At 62.1% G+C, this 21,618-nt stretch overlaps 1 protein-coding gene across 1 annotated transcript; it reads left to right on the forward strand.

The window, feature by feature from the left end:
* Positions 1-1,698: 1,698 nt before the first annotated feature.
* LAMC3 (laminin subunit gamma 3) lies at positions 1,699-20,304 on the forward strand. Its single transcript, XM_086475666.1, has 28 exons — positions 1,699-2,113; positions 6,100-6,404; positions 6,574-6,704; positions 7,616-7,782; positions 8,211-8,399; positions 8,551-8,668; positions 8,749-8,847; positions 9,201-9,337; positions 10,890-11,006; positions 11,306-11,504; positions 11,734-11,846; positions 12,059-12,277; positions 14,162-14,350; positions 14,433-14,678; positions 15,014-15,167; positions 15,284-15,426; positions 15,508-15,686; positions 15,780-15,918; positions 16,374-16,579; positions 16,857-16,933; positions 17,052-17,186; positions 17,494-17,638; positions 17,765-17,923; positions 18,265-18,367; positions 18,482-18,681; positions 18,937-19,083; positions 19,287-19,386; positions 20,054-20,304. Exons 1-28 carry the CDS (start codon positions 1,738-1,740, stop codon positions 20,302-20,304), a joined length of 4,743 nt encoding a protein of 1,580 aa, XP_086331792.1. The 5' UTR covers positions 1,699-1,737.
* The last annotated feature ends 1,314 nt before the right edge of the window (positions 20,305-21,618 follow it).

A 21,618-nucleotide genomic window follows, 5' to 3' on the forward strand; every position in this document is an offset into this window, starting at 1 on the left:
TCCCACACCAGCTGCAGCATCCCCTCTGCTGTGCACGGTGGTGTCACCACCAATTCCTGTCCAGCTCTGGCCCTGTGGGCCATCCCCCCATGCCAGCTGGGTTGTGCTGGAGGAGGAGGTGGGGTCAGGATACTCCTCAGCTTTGCTCAAACCCCCTGTGCATCCCACGAGCAGCCACCAAGCCCTGGTTGTGTGGTCTCATCACTCTGTAATGTGGAACCCTCTGCAAGAGGGGACAGGCCTGGCAAGGAAATCGTCTCCTGGGTGTGTGTAAAATCCCGAGGAGGAGACAGCGGCAAACCCATGACATGAAAGAGCTGCTTCTGCCCAGAGCTTGCAGCCTCAGTAGCAAGGGGAAAGCAAAACACCTGGAAACCCTCATCCCCGCAGGTGGCAAATCTCCTTCAAACTGGTGGCAGAGATGCAGAGGGCAATGATGGAGCTGAAAACCCTTCTCTTTCTCCCCGGAGGTTGACAGTGGGTTTCCCACTGGCCGCCCAATCCCAGGCAGCTGATGCACAGCTCCTCGGTGCTGGGAAATTCACCCTTCCCAGCGGAGCTGGCTCCGGCTGTCAGAGCCCGGGTCAATATATGGTAATGGGGCTTTGAAAAGGCGCTGCTGTGGGAGCCGCTGCCGAAGACTCTGATTCACAGCTTCCCTCCGGTGCTTTCTCCCCGCAGTGTGTATGGAGAAGGAGAATAAAATAAATAAGAGTAGAAGAGAAGGGGAGGAAGGGAGCTTAAATTATAAATGAGGGCTAAGTTTCCAGGGCTCCTGCGGGCAGCTCAGCTGTGAAGTGTGTAGGGGGGGTGGGCAGAGGCGGTGTTCCCCTGTGCACCCCACTTTTGCAAACATACTCACTGCGGAGCGGGGGTCAGGGTCTGCCCAGGGGGACGGCAGCATGCCAGCCTGCCTCTCTTCCTGTTTGCTGTCACCCTTCTGTCACCATGGGTCAAATCTGGAGGGTGCCACAGTCCCGAGAGGGATCCCCTCTGGCACAGACTGCAATTAGCATCACTTCAGAAGCTGCTGATTTGGTCTGGTGGTGATCTGGTTTTGCCACCCCATGGAGGTGTCTCCACAGGGATCTGCCCTCGCCCTGGTCCAGAGGACTAGGATGCCCCATGGCAGCAGGCAGGGATGGGACCCCTGCTCGTGGGTGGTGGTGTGGAGACATCGTGGGTGTCACAAACCCGTGACCAGCTGGGTTGGGATGAGAGGGAGGGCAGTGGGGTTCCCATAAGTCCGTGTAGGGGGAGAACAGGGTGCCAGGTCTCCTCCAAAGCCTTTCCCCGACCCCCACTTGATTTTGGGGCTGTGAGAAAAGTGGTGACCCCCACTAATCTAAGGAAAACCCACATGTGGGGCACGTATCATCACGAGCTCATCCATGGGGCTGAGTAACGGAGGAGCTCAGCTTCATCGGTGCAGCTGAAAGGTGTGAACCCCCCCTGTCCCCAAAGCCAAGGGGCTGGGGTGCCACCCGCTGGAGGGGTCCCATCCTGCCTGACCCCATGGCTCAGGGGACCAGGGGGGAAGCCCAGACCCCAAAGCCCAGGCTCACACACGATTCTCTTCGACATTCCCAGCAGCTTCCACAAGATGGACCTCAGAGCGAGAGGAGGTGCCGGGCAGGGGGACCCGTCCCATCCCATCTCATCCCATCCCATCCCGTCCCGCCTGCTCCCGCCGTGCCGTCCGGAGGAGGCTCAGACTCCGGCCAGGCGAGCCCCGGCATGGCACGGCCTCGGCTCTGCCTGCTGGCCCTGCTGGGGCTGGGGCTGGGGCTGGGGGTGAGGGGCTCGCCCGCTTGCTGGGACCCCCGGGGTCAGCCTCGTCGCTGCATGCCCGTCTTCGAGAACGCCGCCTTCGGCCGGGCCGCCCAGGCCACCAACACGTGCGGTTCGCCCCCCGAGGACTACTGCCTGCAGATGGGCGCCCGCCACGCCAGCACCCTGTGCCACCGCTGCGACGCCACCGACCCCCGGCGCCACCACAACGCCTCCTTCCTCACCGACTTCCACAGCCAGGAGGAGAGCACCTGGTGGCAGAGCCAGTCCATGGCCTTCGGCATCCAGCACCCCAACTCCGTCAACATCACCCTCCACCTGGGTAAGGGCCGGCCGGAGCCTCCGCGGGGCCGGCGAGGGAACCCGGCCGTGGGTGCATCGGGATCTGGGTGCGGAGACAGGGCGGTGGGTGCTCCTGCATTCCGCAGCGCTTGGTGCCGGTTTTGGGTTAAAGACAGGACCCTCCCCAGGGCTTTTAGGGGGTGCAAGGAGGGAGATGCCCTGTGTAAAGCGCTGCGTGTAGGTCAGTGAAAGGACCCCAGGGAGCGACTGCCCTGTCCATCAGCCGAGCCCTGGTCCTTTGTGGGGTGAGGATGCCAGCGGCCGTGCCCGCCTGTGCTGCTTCCCTGCCCGCCGTGCCCGGGGTGTCCGCTCTCCCCTTCACCCGAGGCTGCTTTTTAACCCATTATGCAAGTTTGCAGAGCAGGAGGCAGGCGGGTCCCTACCCCTGGCCACCCGCCGGGAGAGCCTTGCCTGCTGGGGGTGAGCCTTGCCTGCTGGGGGTGAGCACAGCGGGTGCCAAGCCCGTACCGTTTCACCCCCATGTGTGGCTGAGGATGCCCGGTGTGTGTCAGGGAGGGGGGGGGGGCAGAGCTCTGCACACACCGTACAGCCCCAGTAGGTTTTCCCAGCTGGGATCTGACCCTCTATATTTTAAATACTGTGCAAGCCGCCTACTTGGAGGGTACTTAAACCCATGGGGCATGTCTGGCATTTTGAAAAGGTTTTTAAACGTTTTCCTGCCATCTAAACTATCCTGGCTATTGGCCAGCACTGTAAAATCTTCATTCTCTGCAGTCTTCTGCCATCTGCATGCTGAAGGGGGGTAGCGAAGGGGCTGTGGTCGGAGCCGGTGATGGGACAGGCGAGCACTGGTGTGGCACAGAGCCGTGCTTGTGCGACCTAGTGGCTGGGGTCGGGGTGACGGTGGAGGGTCTGTGCCTGCGCTGCAATGACGCGGGAGCTGCCCGGCTGGGCGGAGGTCGCCGCTTTCCCAGCCCCCTGCGAGCGGGTGGACATCTGGTCCTCGTCCCCGGGCCAGGGCTGGGCTCCCCACTGGGCATGAGAAGCGATGTCGGAGGAGCCTGCTACCCCTTCTCCTCACTCCCTCTCCTGCCAGCCCCGCGGGAGGGGATCTGTCAGCCTCTTGCCCATCTAACGCAGGCTGTCAGGTTGCCCCAAATTCGTTCGTGTCTGACCTGGGGCATAGACAACCCAAATGCCACCTGCGTGGCTGAGCAAACTGCCGCTGGGCAAGTTCGGGAGCAAACTGCCGCTGGGCAAGTTCGGGGCCACCAGTCCCAGCTCGGCACACAGATGTGTGCAGGCTCTGGCACGCCGAGGCATGCAGCAGCCCCTTGCCCCAGCCCGAGCTCCCCAAGCCTCGGAGCTCGCTTCCCAGTCTCTGCCTTTCTTCTGGCTCTTCCCTGGCTTCTCTGCAGGCCCTGTTGGACCCCGCACTCGGGTTTCCAGTGGAGTTTTGTCCAGTCCCTGTGACCTGCTGTGTCTGTCTCCCGTTAACACATCCAAGGCCATAATGTTGCACCAAGCTCATCTTCAGGCCTGGTCCCTGCGTCCCTTCCCGAGCCAGAGCATCCCCCTGTAAACGTACCTTTCTCCCTGCATGGCTCGTATATCTCGCCACGCTAAAAGTGCCATACTGGTGCCCAGCATGTTGTCTGACCTTTTCCGCAGCCGCCAGGCCCTGTTCTTGTCCCAGCTGCAGATCTTTTTATTGCTACCTTAATGCTTTCACTTGGGTAATGGAGGAAAAGCCCAACGGTCCCCTGCAGCCCCCCAAGACACTGCCCAGGATGAGCCCTTGAGTCCTTGCTCATGAGCTCCACCGAGTAATTGAGGTTTTTAACCCATGTAGCACATCCCTGCCAGCCTGCTCATCTTGCTCTGTCCTGAGTCAGATGTCTTGGAGGTTCTCCAGCATGGTTACCTGGGGAGCTTATTAAATAAGATATCAGATGAGTTGGACAAGACCCGTGTTTACCTGCATTCTGTTGACTGGCGTTAATTAGATTATCATCCTTTAAATCTCTCTTCTCTGTGAGGTTTCAGCCGCACTCTTACAGTGCATTGGACTCGGAGCGGATCGATAATCCTGAGCGCCTGTGGCCATTGCATTTACCCTGTCAGACATCAGGGAGGAACCCAAAATACCCGTGGGCTTGCAAAAGCAACAGGCACCGCGGCTCCTCGGGTAGCTCTCTAAATGCCAACAGTTCATTTCAGAGTGTCCAGATCAGGCAATGTCTGCATCTGACTCTGATTTTCCTGTGGGATGTGAGCCTGAGTCAGGTTGCTGGAGCTGAGGTTGAGGGCAGCTGGAGATGGCTGGGGACACGTAGGTGACATGACTGTCCCACATGCTCCTCTTTGCTCTCCAAAATCCTCCGCCTGGAGCCCCCAGCATGGTAGGAGCTTGCGGTTCGGGCTCTGCAGGAGATGGGTGAACACTGTTTGGAGGACAGCACAGCTGGGAGAGCATCTGAGGGTCCTGGTGCTGTCACCCTCAGCTGCCTGTGCACCCTGCCAGCATCCCTGCCCCACAGCACGCCCAGCTTTGGGACACGTCACACCTTCCCAAGCAGGAAAGGGAAGACAACCAGCCTGGGTTATTTTCTGGATGTTTTTTTTTTTTTTTCATAAGCAGAATTTGGCTGATTAAAAGGCCTGTCTGGGAAAAGCACGCGCTCCCTCGGGATGATTCCGCAGGGCAGCGAGTCTCCTCCACCCCAGCTAGAGGCACCACTCCGGCTCCTCCAGCCCAGCCACCCCCTCCCCTCACGCGGGGCTGTTGGGGCAGGGGCTGTTTATTGACACAGCGCTGAGCTCCCTTCCTCTCCCAGAGGAAACTGCTCTGGGAGGTGACAGCCCTGACCTCGGTGTTTTGGTAGACGTTCCCCCTGGGACCATGCTGTCTGGGAACTGGTGCCCACCAAGCATCCCCCTTCTGCGGGGTGCAGGGCAGGGGTACCCCTGCTGTCGCCAACCTGGAGGGGTCCCGAAGGGAGGTGAGCTTGGGGAGAGGCACAGGGGAGCGTGGCGGCACTAGGACAGCCTGGTTGCAGCCCCTTCTTGGCTCTCGTCACCTCCGGGTGGGCTGCGAGCGGGTGTCCCCTGCCCCAGGCGCTCGGCCAGGCGATCCCCATGTCCATGATGGGAGGCAGCTGCTTTTCCCAGCGCCAGTAGCCGGGCTGCCTCGGCTCCCCCGCAGCAAAGTCGCAGCACATATGCGACAGTATTCATATGGGCCCAATTAAAGGCTTGTTTTCCTAGTCCCGGAATAACCCTTCTAACATTCCCAACTCATTATCTTTTCAAATAAAGCCAAAACCTTGCAGCTAATTGTTTTGCGCTGTTAGGAGCAGTGCTGTTATGGAGCAATCCAGTCTTTGAGCTGGTCCTTCATCTCTGGCAATTAAGCGGTTCTGATGTTCACTTTGGTGTTTTCTGTTCCCCCTTTTTGCTAATTCTTTCAAGCGCTTTCAGAGCTGCGCTGGCCGCCCCGGGGATTGGTGGCTTCTCTTTGTCTTCATCCCAGCAAAGACAGCAGTGATTTGACAAAAGCCCAGCTTGCCTGGGAAGGGACTGGCCTTGACCCTTTCCACCTCCCCAGCCCTATGGCACCGCTGGCCCAGGGACGCTGCTCGGTGCCGTGGGTGTGACTCTTCCCCTCACGGCTGCTGTTTAGAGCCTGGCTTTGCCGCGGCTCCTTGCCCGTGCAACCTGCCTGGTGCACCCACACAGAGGGTGGGTGGCTGCACCGGGGCGAGAGACAATTTGGAGCTGGACTGAGTTTGGGCTGCAGCGAGGAGGAGCTGGTTAAGGGCAGCTGGATGGTGATTTCTCTTCATTTAGCTGTGGCAGGGAGAGGGGGACGGTGCTTGCGGTGGGAGCAGGGGGATGCCGGCAGCTGTACAGGATGGGCAGCCGGGATCATTCCAGCCCTGGAGCAGGCTGTGATGCCCGTTGGGCGGCCGGGAGAGGATGACGGCGTGGTGGTTCTGTCCCCAGGCAAAGCCTATGAGATCACCTACGTGCGGCTGAAGTTCCACACCAGCCGCCCCGAGAGCTTCGCCATCTACAAGCGCAGCCGCGCCGAGGGGCCCTGGGTGCCCTTCCAGTACTACAGCGCGTCCTGCGAGAAGACCTACGGGAAGCCGCAGCGGCACTACCTGCGGCCGGGGGAGGACGAGCAGGTGGCCTTCTGCACCGACGAATTCAGCGACATCTCCCCGCTGAGTGGGGGCAACGTGGCCTTCTCCACCCTCGAGGGACGGCCCAGCGCCTACAATTTCGACGGGAGCCCCGCGCTGCAGGTGCTGCTAGGGTGGGAGTGGGGTGGGTGCGTGGTCCTCCAGGATCAGGGTAAAAGCGCCTGTGATGCCCCGCATCCCTGTAAGAAACGGTGTAGGATGCGTCCCAGTCAGGGTGGGGAGCTGGTGGCCCAGATCCCTGGCCATGATGCCTTCCCCATGTCCCCTGCAGGAGTGGGTGACCGTCACAGACCTGCTCATCTCCTTGAACCGGCTCAACACATTTGGGGATGACATCTTCAAGGACCCCAAGGTGCTGCAGTCGTACTACTATGCCATCTCCGACTTCTCCGTTGGCGGCAGGTGAGGAGCAGCCAGACCAGGGTGAGGGCAGGAGCAGGGGAACCTTACCGGGGCTATGGGGCTGGGATTTGGGGCAGCTGCTTCCCACCTCAGTCTTGTTTGAATGGCGTTTTGGGGGCAAACTGCTCAGATGTGTCTTTTTTCCGTGTGTAAACTGGAGCTGGCGGTGCAGAGATGCGTGATGAAACTTGGAGCCTTTGAGTTGTGCACAAAGGAGGTCTTTTCCCCCCAGGCCCTCTCCATTTGCCACCAGCTGTATTTGCTTTGCCTCCTCCCAGCCCCATGGCTTTTAGAAGCACTGGGGCTCGTGTTGCTCCTTTTGTGGCCCTGCTTGGTCCCTGGGCACAGAGGGGTCAGCAGAGAGATGCCCTGAGGCTGCAGAGGCTGGTGGAGGAGCTTGGAGTTGGCACAGCCACAGCCTGAGGAACTGAGGCAGCTGCCAGCAGGATGGGGGAGTTGATGTGGGACAGAGACACCGGTGGCACCCACTCGGTGCTGCCCGGGGGCTGTGCTGCAAGTGCCCTCCCCTGGCTAGGAGGAGTGGGAAACCTCTCCATCCCAGTAAGAGCTGCCTCCCCCAGTCAGCGGGGCTAGGGCTGCTCCCAGCCAGCCGGCAGCCCCCGTTGCTGTTGTCTCCCCCCGCCAGTCCCCAGCAGCTGGAGCTGGTTAGCACCTCGCATGGGCCACCCTCAGCGTGTGACCTCCCAGCTGGCCGGGCTGGGAGTGCCTTGGGGACACGGCGGGTGGCCTCGACAGCCTGAGCCGCGTTCTGCCCTGCGGCCGCCCCAGGCAGGCGAGCCAGCCCGGCAGCGGGGCCACACGCTGCACAGCCCGGGCACCGTCCCACTGCCAGCTGCTGCCCACACCGGTGCTCAGAGCGGCTTGTCCCCGCGCTGGGGGTCTCGCTGCAGGTGCAAGTGCAATGGCCACGCCAGCGAGTGCGCGCCGGACGAGGCCGGGCAGCTGGTCTGCGTGTGCCAGCACAACACGGCCGGCACCGACTGCGAGCGCTGCCAGCCCTTCTACCAGGACCGGCCCTGGGCTCGTGGCACCGCCGAGGCTGCCAACGAGTGTCTCCGTGAGTATTTCCCAGGCTGGCTCCGTGGTCACGGCGTGGGGCCGGCCCCAACGGGCTGTGCTGGCACCGCATCGGCTCATCCGGCATCTCCTGCCTTTCCTGCATGGGACGAAAGTGCCTGCTCCGTTTTGTAAGGCTGCTGTGGGCAGGGAGGGAGTGTTTGCACCCCAGGGTCCCCCTTCACAGCATCATCCTGAGGATTCCTTGACATTTCCTCATCCTGTAAGCGCAGCCATGTGCTCCATGCGTGGTGCTGCACCCGCCTCTGCTCCCAATGGCAGAGGCATTGCCAAAAGCTCGAGCCGTTGCACCAAGCAGCACCTCCGGCTCACCCAACCCCACAGGAGGTTGCTTTAACCCCCAGGTGAGCCCTGTGCCCCCCCAGGTGCTGACCACCACCCCCCCTCCCCCGTCTCCCTCCGCCCCAGCTTGCAACTGCAGCGGCCGCTCGGACGAGTGCTTCTACGACCGGGACCTGTACCGCCGTAGCGGGCACGGGGGTCACTGCCGCAACTGCCGCGACAACACGGCCGGGCCCCACTGCGAGCGCTGCCGGCAGAACCACTATCGCTGGGAGCAGCGGGCAGCCTGCCAGCCCTGCCACTGCCACCCCGCAGGTGCGTGGGGCTGCGCCGAGCCAGGCTCCGGCTGCAGAACCCCTGCCCTAGCTGGCGCTCGGCTGGGAGGGGTGGGTTTGGTGGGTTCTCCCTTGCCCTGGGTCTTTCCCTGGCTGAGGTGGAGCCTCAGGGCTGGCGGGGGTCCCTGCAGGCTCCTTGCAGCCCCAGTGCGATAGCTCAGGGACCTGCCTCTGCAAAGCCAACGTGACGGGCTGGAAGTGCGAGCGCTGCAAGGACGGCTACCACAGCCTCAGCGAAGGTGGCTGCAGGTGAGGAGGAGCCCGGCGTGGGGCAGCAGCAGCAGGACAGGACTGGGGCTCACCCTGAGCCTTCATCTCACCCCATCCAGACCCTGCGCCTGTGACCCCGCGGGCAGCGTGGGCACCTGCGACCCCAACACGGGGCATTGCACCTGCAAGGAGAAGGTGGAGGGGCACTTGTGCAACAGGTAAGCGCCGCGGCCCCGGGAAGCAGACAGGACCACTGTCCCTTTCCAGGCTGGGATCAGTGCCGGGGCTTGGTGATTGGTGCAGAGCAGGCATCTTCGCTCCCGTGGGACATTGCTGCTTCCCCAGCCCCTCCACACGACCCCTCGCAGGGGCTTTGCCACGGGAATCCTGCAGGGTCACTCCCTGCAGAGGCCCTGGCTGCCTGGCAAGGCTGTGGGGCTGCGTCCCTCTGGACAACGGGAATCGGTCTCACCTGGAGCTGCCACAAGTGTCCCCTCCTGGGATGCTGCTGTGGTCCGCTGCTGCTCCGCTTGCCCGATGCCACCGGCTTCTGTTTCCTCCCCGTGCCCAGGTGCCAGCCAGGCTGGTTTAACCTGCAGCCTCACAACCCTGTCGGCTGCACCAGCTGCTTCTGCTACGGCCACTCCACCGCCTGCACGGCGGCAGAAGGCTACGAGGTGACCCACGTCCGCTTCGACTTCAGTCAAGGTACCCACTCCCAGCCCCAGGCAAAACGGAGGGCACAACTGCACCAGCTCCAGCCAAGAAAAACTCTCGCAGTTTGGGAAGGCTGGGGCTGAGCATCCTCCTTTGGGACTGAGCATCCTCCTGTGGGGCTAACTGGTGGTGACAGTTGGAGGGGGGTTTCTCTGGCTTGCCCCTCTTTTGCTGTTAAACCTCTGGTTTTGCCCCCAGCCCCATGGGGACAGGCTCTCCCTGGCTCCCCATGGCATCCCCCCACGCCAACCTTCTCCCAGGGCTGTGCGTGGCTCAGGAAGGGCTGCGGGGAAGGGCACGGCAGTCCCACCACACCAGGAGCACTAAAAATCGGCTTAGAAAGACAAAACCTAAAAGGATGGAGCCTGGTGGGAACTTTCCCCTTGATTTTCTCCTCTCCCCATCCTTGGCTGGGATGGGGCAGGGCACACGGAGGAGGGGGGCGGGCAGCGGGATGGGGTACTCTTTCCCAGCTTCAGCCAGGGCTGTGCGTGGCAGAGCTGGCTGCGTGCGGGATGCTCGGGGAAACCCTGCCATCTGCCGCACAGCCCGACGTGTGCAGCGCTGGCTGCGGGCATCCCGTGGCCCCCATCACAGCCCCCCCCGCTCACTGGGACCCCCCACCTGCACCCCAGCAGGGTACGAGCCCCCATTGCGGGCAGCCCGGCTCTCTGCCTCGCCTGGACCCCGGCAGGGTGTGCGCGCCAGCGAGCAGATGGACGCGAACACGCCGGGCGCAGGTTTATCCCGATTGCCTTTAAACCCTGCTGCCAATTGCTGCGCTGCTGTGGTGTCTTCCACGGCCTTGAAACAGAGCCAGGCTTTAAACCGAGTCTTTTTTCCACCCTCCACGCAGCCAATTTAAGGCTGCTCCTTTAGGGACAGGTTTGGCAGAGCCCTGGGCTGGGTTGCAAGAGGCTCAGCACGGCCAAGCAGCGTGGGGCAGGGTACAGCCACCCGCCCTCCCAAAGCCCCGCTCCCCAAAACACTCCCCAGTCCACAGCCGAGCTGGATCCGCTGGAATTTTCCTGTACTGGGCAAAAGGGTCCAAATTCGGGATGATTTGATAATCGAGCACAGCCCACTTGAGAGCCAGAGAGGGATTTCCAAGTGTTCATCCTGCAGGCACCCGGGGCTGGAAGAAATAGCTAACCCTGGGGAGTAGGGGGGAGTTTAACTGATTTCCTAAGGAAACCAACTTAATGCAATTACGCCCCGTCTCTCCCTGGGCTTCCTGTGCTCTCCAGCCCACAGTAATGTTGGAACTGCAGCCCAGGCAGGGGAGCAAGAGTTTAAAGATAATAATTTCCTCCAAATCTAAGAAAATAAACAGATGGGGGGGACGGCTGGGGCCGCTCTCTGGCACATGAGAGCACAGAGCCCAAGTGGAGCAGGGTGTAACAAAGCGCTGGCTCCTTACGAGACCCTGGAGGGTCTTGGGAGGAAGGACAGAGCCCCCAAAAGCAGCACCCTGATGGGTGCTGGGCTGTTGGGGACTCTCTGCTCCCTTTGCCTGTGTACCACTGCTGCGTGCCTCATGCAGGGCTGGAGGGCTGGGCTGCCACAGCTCCTGGCACTGGGGACCTGCCTCTGCGCTGGGCTGACGGGGAGATCATCGTCGAGTGGGACGGAGAGGAGCCGGTGGATTTTCTTGCACCAGGTATCGGGTGTGCCAGGTCCCTGGGGTCCTGCTCTGCTGTAGGGACCCCCCGGTTCTCTCATGGGACATCCCACTGCTGCACCCATGCGTGAGGCACTGGGGTCCATCCCAGAGCTCAGCGTGTTTCAATAAAACAAGGCAGTGGGGGGGATTGGAGCGGTGGACCAGGACCCTGGGTTGGAGCTAACCCTGCTCTAGGAGGGTGACCGTGGCTCCTGATGATGCTGTGGGAACAAGACCGTACCGGCAGAGTTGGTACCTCATTGTCCTACAGACTTTGTTCCTCTCTCCCCTTGCAGAGAAGTTTCTGCAGAACCAGCGTCTCAGTTACGGGCAGCTCCTGTCCCTGCTGCTGGGAGTGGAGGGGAACGGGATGGGGACGGAGACCAGGGTGCCCCTGCTCCGGGTCCAGCTGGTGCTGGAGGGTGAAGGGATGGAGATCACCATGTCTGGCAGCAAGAGCCAGCCCCAGCACCGAAAGCAGGGTGTCACCTTCAGGTACCCATCACGGCTCTTTGGGGAGCCTCGGCTGGGTTTGGGACACAGCGTGTCTCATCTGGCAGGGGCTGCCCTGTGCTGTGAGGTTCAGCCCCACTCCCTGCCCCCCTCGGGGGTTGAACTGTGCCCTCATCGCTGCTGCTGGGTCCTGGTCAGGGAGCCGAGCTGTCCTGTGGTGCATGGCTGTCAGGCTGGCCCTGTCCTTCCTCCCATGCTCCTTCTCCAACAGGCTGCATGAGGCAGAGGAGGGTGCGGAGCCTTCGCTGTCGGCCTTCAGCTTCCAGCGCCTGCTCTCCAACCTGACCGCCCTCCGCCTCCGCGTGAGCCCTGGCCCTGTGCAAGGTGGGTGGCTCCACGCAGTGTCCCCATGGGGGTCAAGCTGGGATGGGGATGGGGACGTCGAAGCAGCATCAGGCTCTCAGGAATGAGAGGCGTGGCAGGGGGTGTGTTCAGGCAGGGGCTGGCTCCTCTTTGGGAACGCCCCTGGGTTCTTCAGGAGGTATTTTGGGGTCTCCTATGCCATCACATTCTCACGCTGCTCTCCCCTCTCACAGGCAGGCTGTCCCTGAGCGAGGTCCAGCTCACGTCCGCTCGCCCTGGGCCGGGGACACGGGCGGGCTGGGTGGAGCAGTGCACGTGTCCCCCAGGCTACGTCGGGCAGTTCTGCCAGTCCTGTGCACCGGGCTTCACGCGGGAGATCCCCTTCGGCGGCCCCTTCGTCAGCTGCGTGCCCTGCGCCTGCAACCAGCACGGGGACTGTCACCCCCTCACAGGTGTGCACCCCCCGGCACCTCCGCTCACTCCATCGCTACGTGCATGGGTGACAAACCTGTGTCTTTGCTTGTTTCTGAGGGATGCTGGAAGTCATCCGTGAGGTTGTGGTACCCAAAACTTGCAAGTTGAATTGCTTGGCTGCTTGTGGGGACTGGGTTCATCACTGCAAAGACGGGTAATTAATGAAGTGCAATAACGGTTGTGATTTATAACAAGAGGGGCAACTTTCATGGTACTTTATGACCTGAAAGGAGGAGAAAGGAACAGTGCTGGTCCTCAGAGGAGTGGGGAGGCAGGGGCCAGGGCAGGAGAGAGGCAGAGGGTTTTGCCAGGATGGGTCTTGCAGACAGTGTTGCTGCCTGAGGAGCAGAGCAGGACTGGGCACAGCCCTGGCGCCTGCAAACTGAGCAAAGAAATGAGTAAAAGAGCAGGAAAACACAGTGGTGCCAGGCTTGTGGGAAAGCACCAGAGGAGCCAGCTCTCGTGCTGCCAGCCCGAGCCCTGCTCTGCCTCCAGATCCAGCCCAGAGGTGCGTGACTGCTGCAGGGACTGTGGCTTGAAGGGAAGAGAAAAGCAAAAGCAAAGTCTTCAGGGCAGCACGGCTGTGTTGGGTTGTTCGCAGGATGTTGGTTCCCCCCTTTCCTGCCAGGGAAAGTATCTGGATGGTTTCGGCTGGGGGAAGGGGGCAGGATTGCAAACTGCTGCCCTGGAGCTTGAGGCGGCTGCGTGACCCCAGCACCAGCCTTGCTGCTGTCAGCCCCGGGGAAAGGGAGATTAGAGCCATGAGGGGATTGTGAGATGCTGCCTTGCTCCCCGGCCACCCCTGCAGAAAGCAGCAGCTCCAATCAGTGCCGAAAAGAGCTTGGGAATAAGATGATGCGTTTGGTACCTGGACGGAGCCCCTCGGGCTCCTTGCTGGCCGCCTTCCCTTGGTGAGGAGCGACAATTGCATATGGCCGGGATGGAATGGGCTGGAAGAGGCGTTGTGCTCAGCAAGTGCCCCTGCCCTGCCAGCAGAAACACAGCAGCAGCTCTGCAAACTCGCCCCTCGTCTCGCAGAGCCAGGGCTGGCTCCGCCAACTGCACAATCCCCAGGGATGGAGCCAGACCTTTGATGTCCCAGCCCGGGTGCTGCCAACCCGAGCCAGCCCACATGCTTCCTTTTGTTTATTTTTCCACTCCTTCCCGCCACTCGCTTTTCCTTTCTTTTCCATCATCTGGTTCCGCCTGGATGTGGGGAAAATGGAAAAATACCCGTTCCCTCCTGCGCAACCCGCCTGGTATGACCTGACCCCACAAATCATGGGGAAAAATCCTCCCCCTGGCTCCTTCTCTCTCTCCAGTCAAGCACAGCATCTGCCTGGAGGTAGGGGGTTCCTTGAGCATCCTTTCTCCTCCTTCTCCCAGCTGATTTCAGAAGGCCCATGACTCACCAGCTCTGCTCAAGAGGAGACGCTCGCTGGGTGCCAACCGGCTGCTTGTGTTTTCCATGACAGGCTGGAAACGACGTGCCTCGTCGCTGAGAAATGTGTTGTCGATTACCGCAGGCGCCGACAGACTCTGTGCACGTTGACGGTGCTGCCTGCGTGTGCCAGCGCCACCTCGTCCCCGCTCTGCAGGGGAGCACGGGGCTGGCGCTGGGGCCCCGGCATCCTCTCCAAAACCTTCTGCCTGGAGCAAGGATTGGGGCAAGGAGGGAAAACGTTCTGAGCCCTGGTTGGGGATGTGCAATCCCAGCGTGGCCCCTTGGCTGGAGCTGCGCATCCCTCTCGGCACCGGCGGTGTGCCACGCTCAGCGCTTGGCTCTCCGTCCCTCCCGTGGTCCCTGTTGTCGTTTGGGGCTGGGTTTTTGCAGACCCTCAGTTCCGTTCTCCTCCTTGCAGGGCACTGCCAGTGCTTGCACAATACAGAAGGTCCCTCCTGCGAGCGCTGCAGCCCTGGGTTTTACGGCAACCCCTTCGTAGGGCGCTCCGATGACTGCAAGCCGTGCCCCTGCCCTGACCGCTCACCCTGCACCGAGGTGCCCGGCAGCGGGGAGGTGGTCTGCACCCACTGCCCCCTAGGGCAGAGAGGTGAGGCTGGCGGTGGGCAGGCGAGGGGGTGGTGGGCAGCACTGGCCCAGCCGGACTCTCCCCGCCTTTTTGCCTTCCCCAGGAAAGCGCTGTGAGCTCTGTGACGATGGGTTTTTCGGGGACCCCCTGGGGCAGAGGGGCCCCGTGCATCCCTGCATTCCCTGCCAGTGTCACGGGAACGTGGATCTCAACGCCGTGGGGAACTGCGACCCCGTGTCTGGCCGGTGCCTGCGCTGCCTGTACAACACAACGGGCGAGCACTGCGAGAGGTGTCGGACGGGCTTCTACGGGGACGCGCTGGCGCCCAACCCTGCCGAGAAGTGTGCCCGTACGTACAGCCCTGTGGGCTGGCTCTGCTCCCCTGGGTCCCACTGTGGCCAAAATCCTCCCAGCAGTGGAGGTAGACGATGGAAAGGGGATGCCCAGCGAGTTTAGGGGCTGATCAATGGTCTGGGTTGGCCCCAAGCGCTCAGAAATGGCCTTTCCCCCCGCTCCTTCCCTGGAGATGCTCCGGTCTGCAAGGGCTCAGCCTCTCAGAGCCCTGTTTGATGGGGGGGGATGTGGCCCTCCACACTGTGGGGGGCTCGGCCCCAGTATGCCCATTCCCACAGTCCCATCCGCCAGCCCCATGATGGGATGTAAGTGGTATTTCGTCTCTCATAGCTTGTGACTGCGACCCCGCCGGCTCAGCCCAGGGGCTGGAGGGCTGCGATCCTGGCACGGGCCAGTGCCACTGCCTCCCGCATGTGACAGGCAGAGCCTGCGGGCTCTGCCAGCCCGGCTACTACGGCCTGCAGCCCACAGTGGGGTGCAAGAGGTGTGTGGGGCATGGCGTGGGGCTGCGAGGGGACAGCGGTGGCTCTGTGTCCCCGTCGCTGGTCTCTGCTCTTTGCATGCATTGCTCACTCATCGCTTTCCACCTCTCGGTACCAGCTGCGAGTGCCACCCGACGGGGTCGCGGGACAGCGGGTGCCACACGCTGACGGGGCAGTGCTCCTGCCAACCAGGTGTCACGGGGAAGCAATGCGACCGATGCCACCACGGCTTCTTCGGCTTCTCTGCCAGGGGCTGCCGAGGTAATGGGGGTGGGGACCGTGCCCTGGACCCAAAACTGGAGCTGGCAGCCGCATCGTGACACCTTTCTGCCGCCGTTGCAGCTTGCAACTGCTCCCCGCTGGGCTCTGTCACCCCGCAGTGCCATGAGAACAGCACCTGCCTCTGCCACCCCGGCTTTGTGGGCTACAAGTGTGACCAGTGCCAGGCCAACTTCTTCCTCGACCCACCGAGCTCCCGCTGCCAGCAGTGTCCTGCCTGCTACGGGCTGGTGAAGGACGAGGTACAGCCCGTGTTGTGCTGAGGTGGGTGCAGCACCCCGGCCCCTCTGCTGTCTCATTGTCCCTTCTGTGTCCCCCCCACGTCTCTCCCACAGGCTGAGCAGCTGAAGGCCAGGCTGCAGGAGATGGAGGAACGGCTGCAAAAACCAGGCTGTGGCTCCCGCGCAGGCCAGTCCCCCATGTTGGGAGATGCACCCCGGGGAGACGGGCTGCCCAGCCCTCACCTGCTGCAAGGTACGGGGGTACACCCCTTCCTTCCACCATGGGGGAAGCCCCACGTCACCCCTCTGGGGCCACCCTGCTCCTGCAGGGTGCTGTGACATGCTGGGTGGGTACAAGGAGGTCCCAGGTCAGCGTTGGGCTCAGCATGGGTGACGGGGTGACTGAGAAGGGGAGGAGAGCTGCGGGGGACCGTGTCTTTTTGTGTAGGACAGCACCACAGGGATGCTCGGACCCATGAGATTTTGGAGCGGCCCGTGATGGGCATTACCAGGGACTGAGCATTGGCACACGGGGTGCCCTTTGGGTGCTGCACCCCTGGGTCCCTCCTGAGCACCCAGGAGGGACTGTCTTCTCCTTTCATTAGCAGGCAGAAGCAGGGTGTGCTTGGGCATGGGGCAGCCACATGGGCAAGCAGGGAGCCCTGAGCACCTCCGTGGGCAACAAGAAGCTGTTTGTGCTGCCCACAGGTGCCCGGGCTGCCCTCTTGGCGCAGGTGGGATGGCTGGCAGGGGCGCTGGGCACCATGCGGAGCCGCCTCAGCAATGCCAGCCGGGCCACTGGCTGCTCTGGCCACGGACACCCCAAGACCTGCACCCTGCTGTCGGACATCGGGGCCGTCCTGCAGTCAGCGCAGCAGGAGATCCTGCACACTGCGGACAACCTGGCTACCATGGTGAGGGCTCCCACGAGCCCCAGGCTTCTGAGGGGCCTGGTGGCCATTTTGGGGGGCAGGACTGGTGGGGTGGGATGTGACCAGCACAGCAGGTGAGTGGGAAAGCCTGGGGTCCATGTGGGTATAGCCCTCCTTGCAGTTAAAGGGAGCCGTTCCCCTTGCTCCTGTTTGCAAACCTCCTCCAGCCCTTTGGGACATTCTTGTTGGCGCTGGGCTGGTGGGGTCCAGGCGTCCCTGTTCCTCGCTGGGGTCTCACTGCTATTGTTTGCGTTTCAAGGAGATTCCTCAGGAAATCCCTCAGCATCCCACAAACTGGAGCCACCGGGCACTGGAGGCGCGGGCGCTGGCCGAGAGGTACTCCTGCAAGTCCGATCCTGGCGTGCCCAGCTGGGGGGGTGCAGAATGGCTGCTTCTTTCCCAGGAGGCCAATCCTAATATCATCTCTCTGGGTGTCCTGTCCTTGTCCCTGCAGCCACAAGAACACCATGGTGCAGGTGGAGGCGGTGGTCGGGAGAGCGCTGCGTGCCTCCAACGCCAGCTCCGAGCTCCTGCGGAGCCTGCTGGAGGGGAATGCGATGAGGGATGTGCAGCGTGAGCTGGAGGCCGGGTGAGGGGCTGGCAGCGTGGGGGCCTGGCAGGGCATCACAGCCCCTTGCCTCCGGCCAGATCTCTGTTACAGGACTCGGTCATGGTGATTTGGCATCTGCCCAACAGGGACGTGCTGAGTCCCGTCACGCTCATTGCACTGCAGTGTTGCAAAGCAGAGATCCGGGGCGCTCCGTGCTGGGGGTGTTTCAGGGAAAGCTCCCAGGATTTCCCCCTACACCCGTGTCCAGGGCCAGGTCTCAAGCTGTAATCTCCACCCTTCAAGGGACTGGAGGGCTCTGGGTGACAGCGGCCTCCTGTCCACGTAGGTACGAGGAAATCCAGCAGGCACGGGAGGAGCTGGGCGCTGGTGTGGTGGAGGCGGCAGCGGAGGCCAGGAGAGCTTTTGCAGCTGTGCAGCAGGCAAATGCAGACATGGCCGAGAAACTTCTGCAGGTGGCTGCGCTGGGGCAGGTGGGCAGCGTCCAAGCTAAGGCTCCTGCTTGCATCCCTACCCCTAGCTTTGCCTGTTGGGCAGCGCTGCCCCCCAGGCTGGGAGATGCTGTCACAGATTTTTTGGCATCCTTGACCCCACATCAGGCACTGCCGGTGCAGGCTGGAGCCCTAGCACAGGACCTGGCAGCATTGGAGCAGGCGGCAGAGGTGCAGGAGCCAGCGGCTCGGCAGGCTGTCGAGGCATCCCGTGCTCTGGCAGCCGGATTGCGCCAGGAGCTGCAGAGGACTCGTGGCTTTGAGGAGGTAATTGCTGCTCACGTGCATGGGATGCTCCTGCAAAATAAGTGGTGGGGACCTGCTGTTCCAGCTGGAGCTGTGGGCATGCTGGGTGCATCCTCCTCCTGCCTCCCAGCCAGGGCACAGGGGGGGTGGGTGAGCCCCATCCCCACTACTTCAGTGACCGGAGGGACCATGCCTGCCGCCAGGGGGTTGCGAGTGGATGTTTCGGGCGACATCTCCCCTCAGGCTTCTGGATCTCCCAAGGAGCTTACCTGCCGAGAGGGAGCAGCCTGGGACCCACATTTCCCAGCTGGGTGCAGCTCTTCACCCCCTCCCTGACTGCACTCGTGCTCTCCTCTCCCTAGTTGCGGGAGCGGGCTGGCTCTGCCCACGGCGTGGCCACCTCGGCTGTCTCACATGGAAAAGCTGTGCTCTCCGAGGCAGAGTCCCTCCTGGCCAGCTTGGAAGGTAAAAGACACCGGCCAGAGCATCTCTGGTCACAGCTTGGCTCTCACTGCACACTGGCTCTGGGTGCCAAGGGGAGAAACGGACAGTTTGGTGATGGCTGAGTTGTCCCCGCAGGCATGAGGAAGGTGCTGGGACATCGGAAGGGCCGGGCTGCCCTGAGCAGGAGGATGGCACTTGTGCGGGACAGGGCGATGGTGGAGGCCCAGAGGAAGATCAAACAGGCAGAGAAGATGCTGGGAAACTCCTTGTCCATCTCCACCGCAGCCCAGAGGACAGCCGGGGAGGCTGAGCAAGTGTCTGGGGACAGCGCCAAGGTCCGAGCGGAGGGATGTGGGGTGCGGGGAGCCCGTTCCAGGCTGCAGGGCACGGCTGGACTGGCAGCCACCACAGGCAGAGCCCAGCCTGTCACAGGCAGGGCTGCAGAGCTCCTAAATACAGCTTCTGCTGCCCACCCAGCACAGCCCACCCTTGTCTGCGTGCAGACCCCCAACCAGGGCTCCAGCCTAGGAGCCAGCCACGGTCCCCCTGCATGTCCCCAGGTAACTGTCCCCATCTCTGTCACTTTGCAGAGGGCACAGGCTGTGCTGCAGGAGAGCAAGCAGGCCCGCAAGCACACCAGCCAGCTCGCCACGAGTGCCAATGAGACCCAGCGGGAGCTCTCCCAGCAAGAGCGTGTGACTGAGAAACTCAGGGGGGACCTGGAGGAAGCACACCGGGTGAGCCAGGTCCCCTCAGGCAGGTTGTGTCTTCCAGAGCCTGGAAGGGGCTTTGCCCACAGCCCAAAGCATAGGCAGCAACCTATCTTTTGGGCTCGACTGCATGAGGAATGCCTTGGGGATGGTCCTGGGATCCCTTCCCCCATCACATCCAGCCAAGGATCAACTGTATCCCTGATCTGGGTGTCTGTCTGCATTGGAAGGTGGGGACAGAGGTGAGTGAGATGGCAAAAAGTCTCCAGGAAGCCCAGGCCTCGCTCATCTCAGACATCAAGACCCTGAACGACCTGCTGAGCAGCCTAGGTGAGACCCGGGCGGGAGCGGGGTGCAGGATCCCGGGGAAGGGCCAGGCTGTCATGGCTCAAGGCTCTCCTGTTCACTGGTGCTGGGTCTCCTGCTCACTGGCCATCCGAGCTGAGCTGGGTGTCCTTCAGCTGAGATCGCTCAGGGTCTTAGCAAGGCTCCTTGAGAGCTCATGTCTCGAGGAAAGCCCTTGCACAGAATGAACTGGGGCTTGCTGAGTGTGTGTGCTCACGCCTGGTGTGGGGACACTGATCTCCCTTGGCATCTCCAGGAGAAGCAGGGCTGGATCAAGGGCTCAGTCCATTTGGAGCCAAGGGATGTTCTGGGCTGGGTTTGCTCCTTGCTGCTGGTTGGTTTTGCTCCAGCTCCTCCTGCTTTGATCATCTGGGTACATTTCCGAGCGCTCCAGGACTCTTGCATCCAAGAAGTTTAGCAAAAGGGTAGAAATCATCACCCATCTGTAAGAGAGAGATGTGCCCAGGCCCTGCCTGGAGCCACAGGCCTATTTGCTTACCTGTGATCACTGAGAAGCTGCAATGCCTCCATGCCCCACTGCACCCGCTCCTTAGAGCTTGCCTGGTGCCGAGGGTCTGAGCCCCTGGAGCACATCCAGAACCTCTCCTGCCCAGCTCTCTGCCTCTCATCCATGTCCTCTCCCCTCGCCCAGGCAACCTGGAGCAGGCCGTGCAGGTGGAGGCGGTGCTGAGCGCCGGGCAGCTGGAGCTGGAGCGGCTGTGGCTGCGCCTGGCTGCACCGGGCGCCCTGGCCAGCCAGCTCAGCCTGCTGCAGCAGGAGGCGGCGCGGCAGCGGGAGAAGATCCAGGCGTTTGAGAGTGACTTGGCTGAGATCCGGGCCGACAAGCAGAACCTGGAGGACATTTTGCGGAGTCTCCCCGAGGGCTGCTCCAAGTGGCAGTGATAGGTCCCTGGCTGCTGCCCCATCACCTCCGTGCACCCCTGCACAGGGACCGGCAGGGCGAAGGGCACCCCGTGTTCACCAGCATCGATCCCTCCCGCTGCTCTTCACACTGCCCTCCCTACCATATCACACCCCAGGTCCTTATCTGCACCAGTTCAGGTTCAGCATCCCAATGCTCTGCAGCACGACCTCAGCCACCAGCTGGGGGCAGGGGGACAACCAGCTACCAGGGACCACCACCACTTCTGTGCAGGAGACGGAGCCATCACAGGGTTAGTGTCTCACCATGGAGCGAACAAAGAACCGTCACAGATCTCCCCCATGCTGGACACATCCCTCCATCCCTCCTTCCTCACTGCAGCACAGCACACCAGGAGGAACAGCTTGTCAAGTATGTAACGTACCAAAGCTGTAACACCCGGTGCTCCCTCCTGCCCCAGGGGGAGATGAAAGAGGCCATCGCATACATGCTGGAAGCTGGTCTGGCTACACAGTGCCCTGCAGTGTGATGCTCACGTGCTGTGGTCAGAGAGGTGCAGAGACGAGTCCTGGTGAAGCCAGGCTGAGCGGGTAGCTCACGGGAGGGCACACAGCTTGCCTGCTTCCCAGGGGAAGGGAGCTCGAAGCAGCGAGGGCTAAACTGGGGCCAAGCAGAAGCAAAGCTGGACTCTTAACCAGGCAGGCAGGTGGGGCATCCTCTGCCTGCTGCAGGCTAAGAGCAGCTCTGCTCCTGCTGTTCCACTGCTCCAGGGTAGCGCAAGGTTGCTGCTGCCCACAGCTCTGGTCTTCGTGACCTGTCCCAGCTCCACTTGGCTCAGTGGATGTCTGGCTATAAACCAGCCCAATTGCCGGCAGTCCCAGGGGCTGGGTGGCATAGCAATGCACCGGGGAGGCAGGAGAGCCAACACTTGCAGCTGCATCACCCGCAACCCCCTATCAGGACCCACACACCCTCCCCACCAGAGAGGAGCTGGCTGGTGGCACCAGGCTGTGCAGCCAGCATGGGCTGGACAGGGAGCAGCTGGACACAACCAGCTCCTGCCAGTGTCACTCCCGCTGGGTGCCAGAGGTCGGCGGCTATATCGCCTTTAAAGGAAAGGCATGTGCATTCACCCCGTGCTCCCATGCGGGCTGCGCTGTGGGGCCACACGGGCAGCAGAGCCAGGTCCTTGCTCAACCCACCCTGCGCTGGCTGGGCCGTGACTCCAGGTAGCAGCTGAAGTCACTCCCACAAGACCAGAAATGAGGCCTCAGGCTGGGGCCCGCTTCACTTTTTAACCTGTTCTACCTGTGTTGTTCTGCTCACAGTGCTGG

This window comes from Leptosomus discolor, chromosome 19 (assembly GCF_034619465.1).
Source record: "Leptosomus discolor isolate bLepDis1 chromosome 19, bLepDis1.hap2, whole genome shotgun sequence".
In the NCBI taxonomy this organism is placed as follows: domain Eukaryota; kingdom Metazoa; phylum Chordata; class Aves; order Leptosomiformes; family Leptosomidae; genus Leptosomus; species Leptosomus discolor.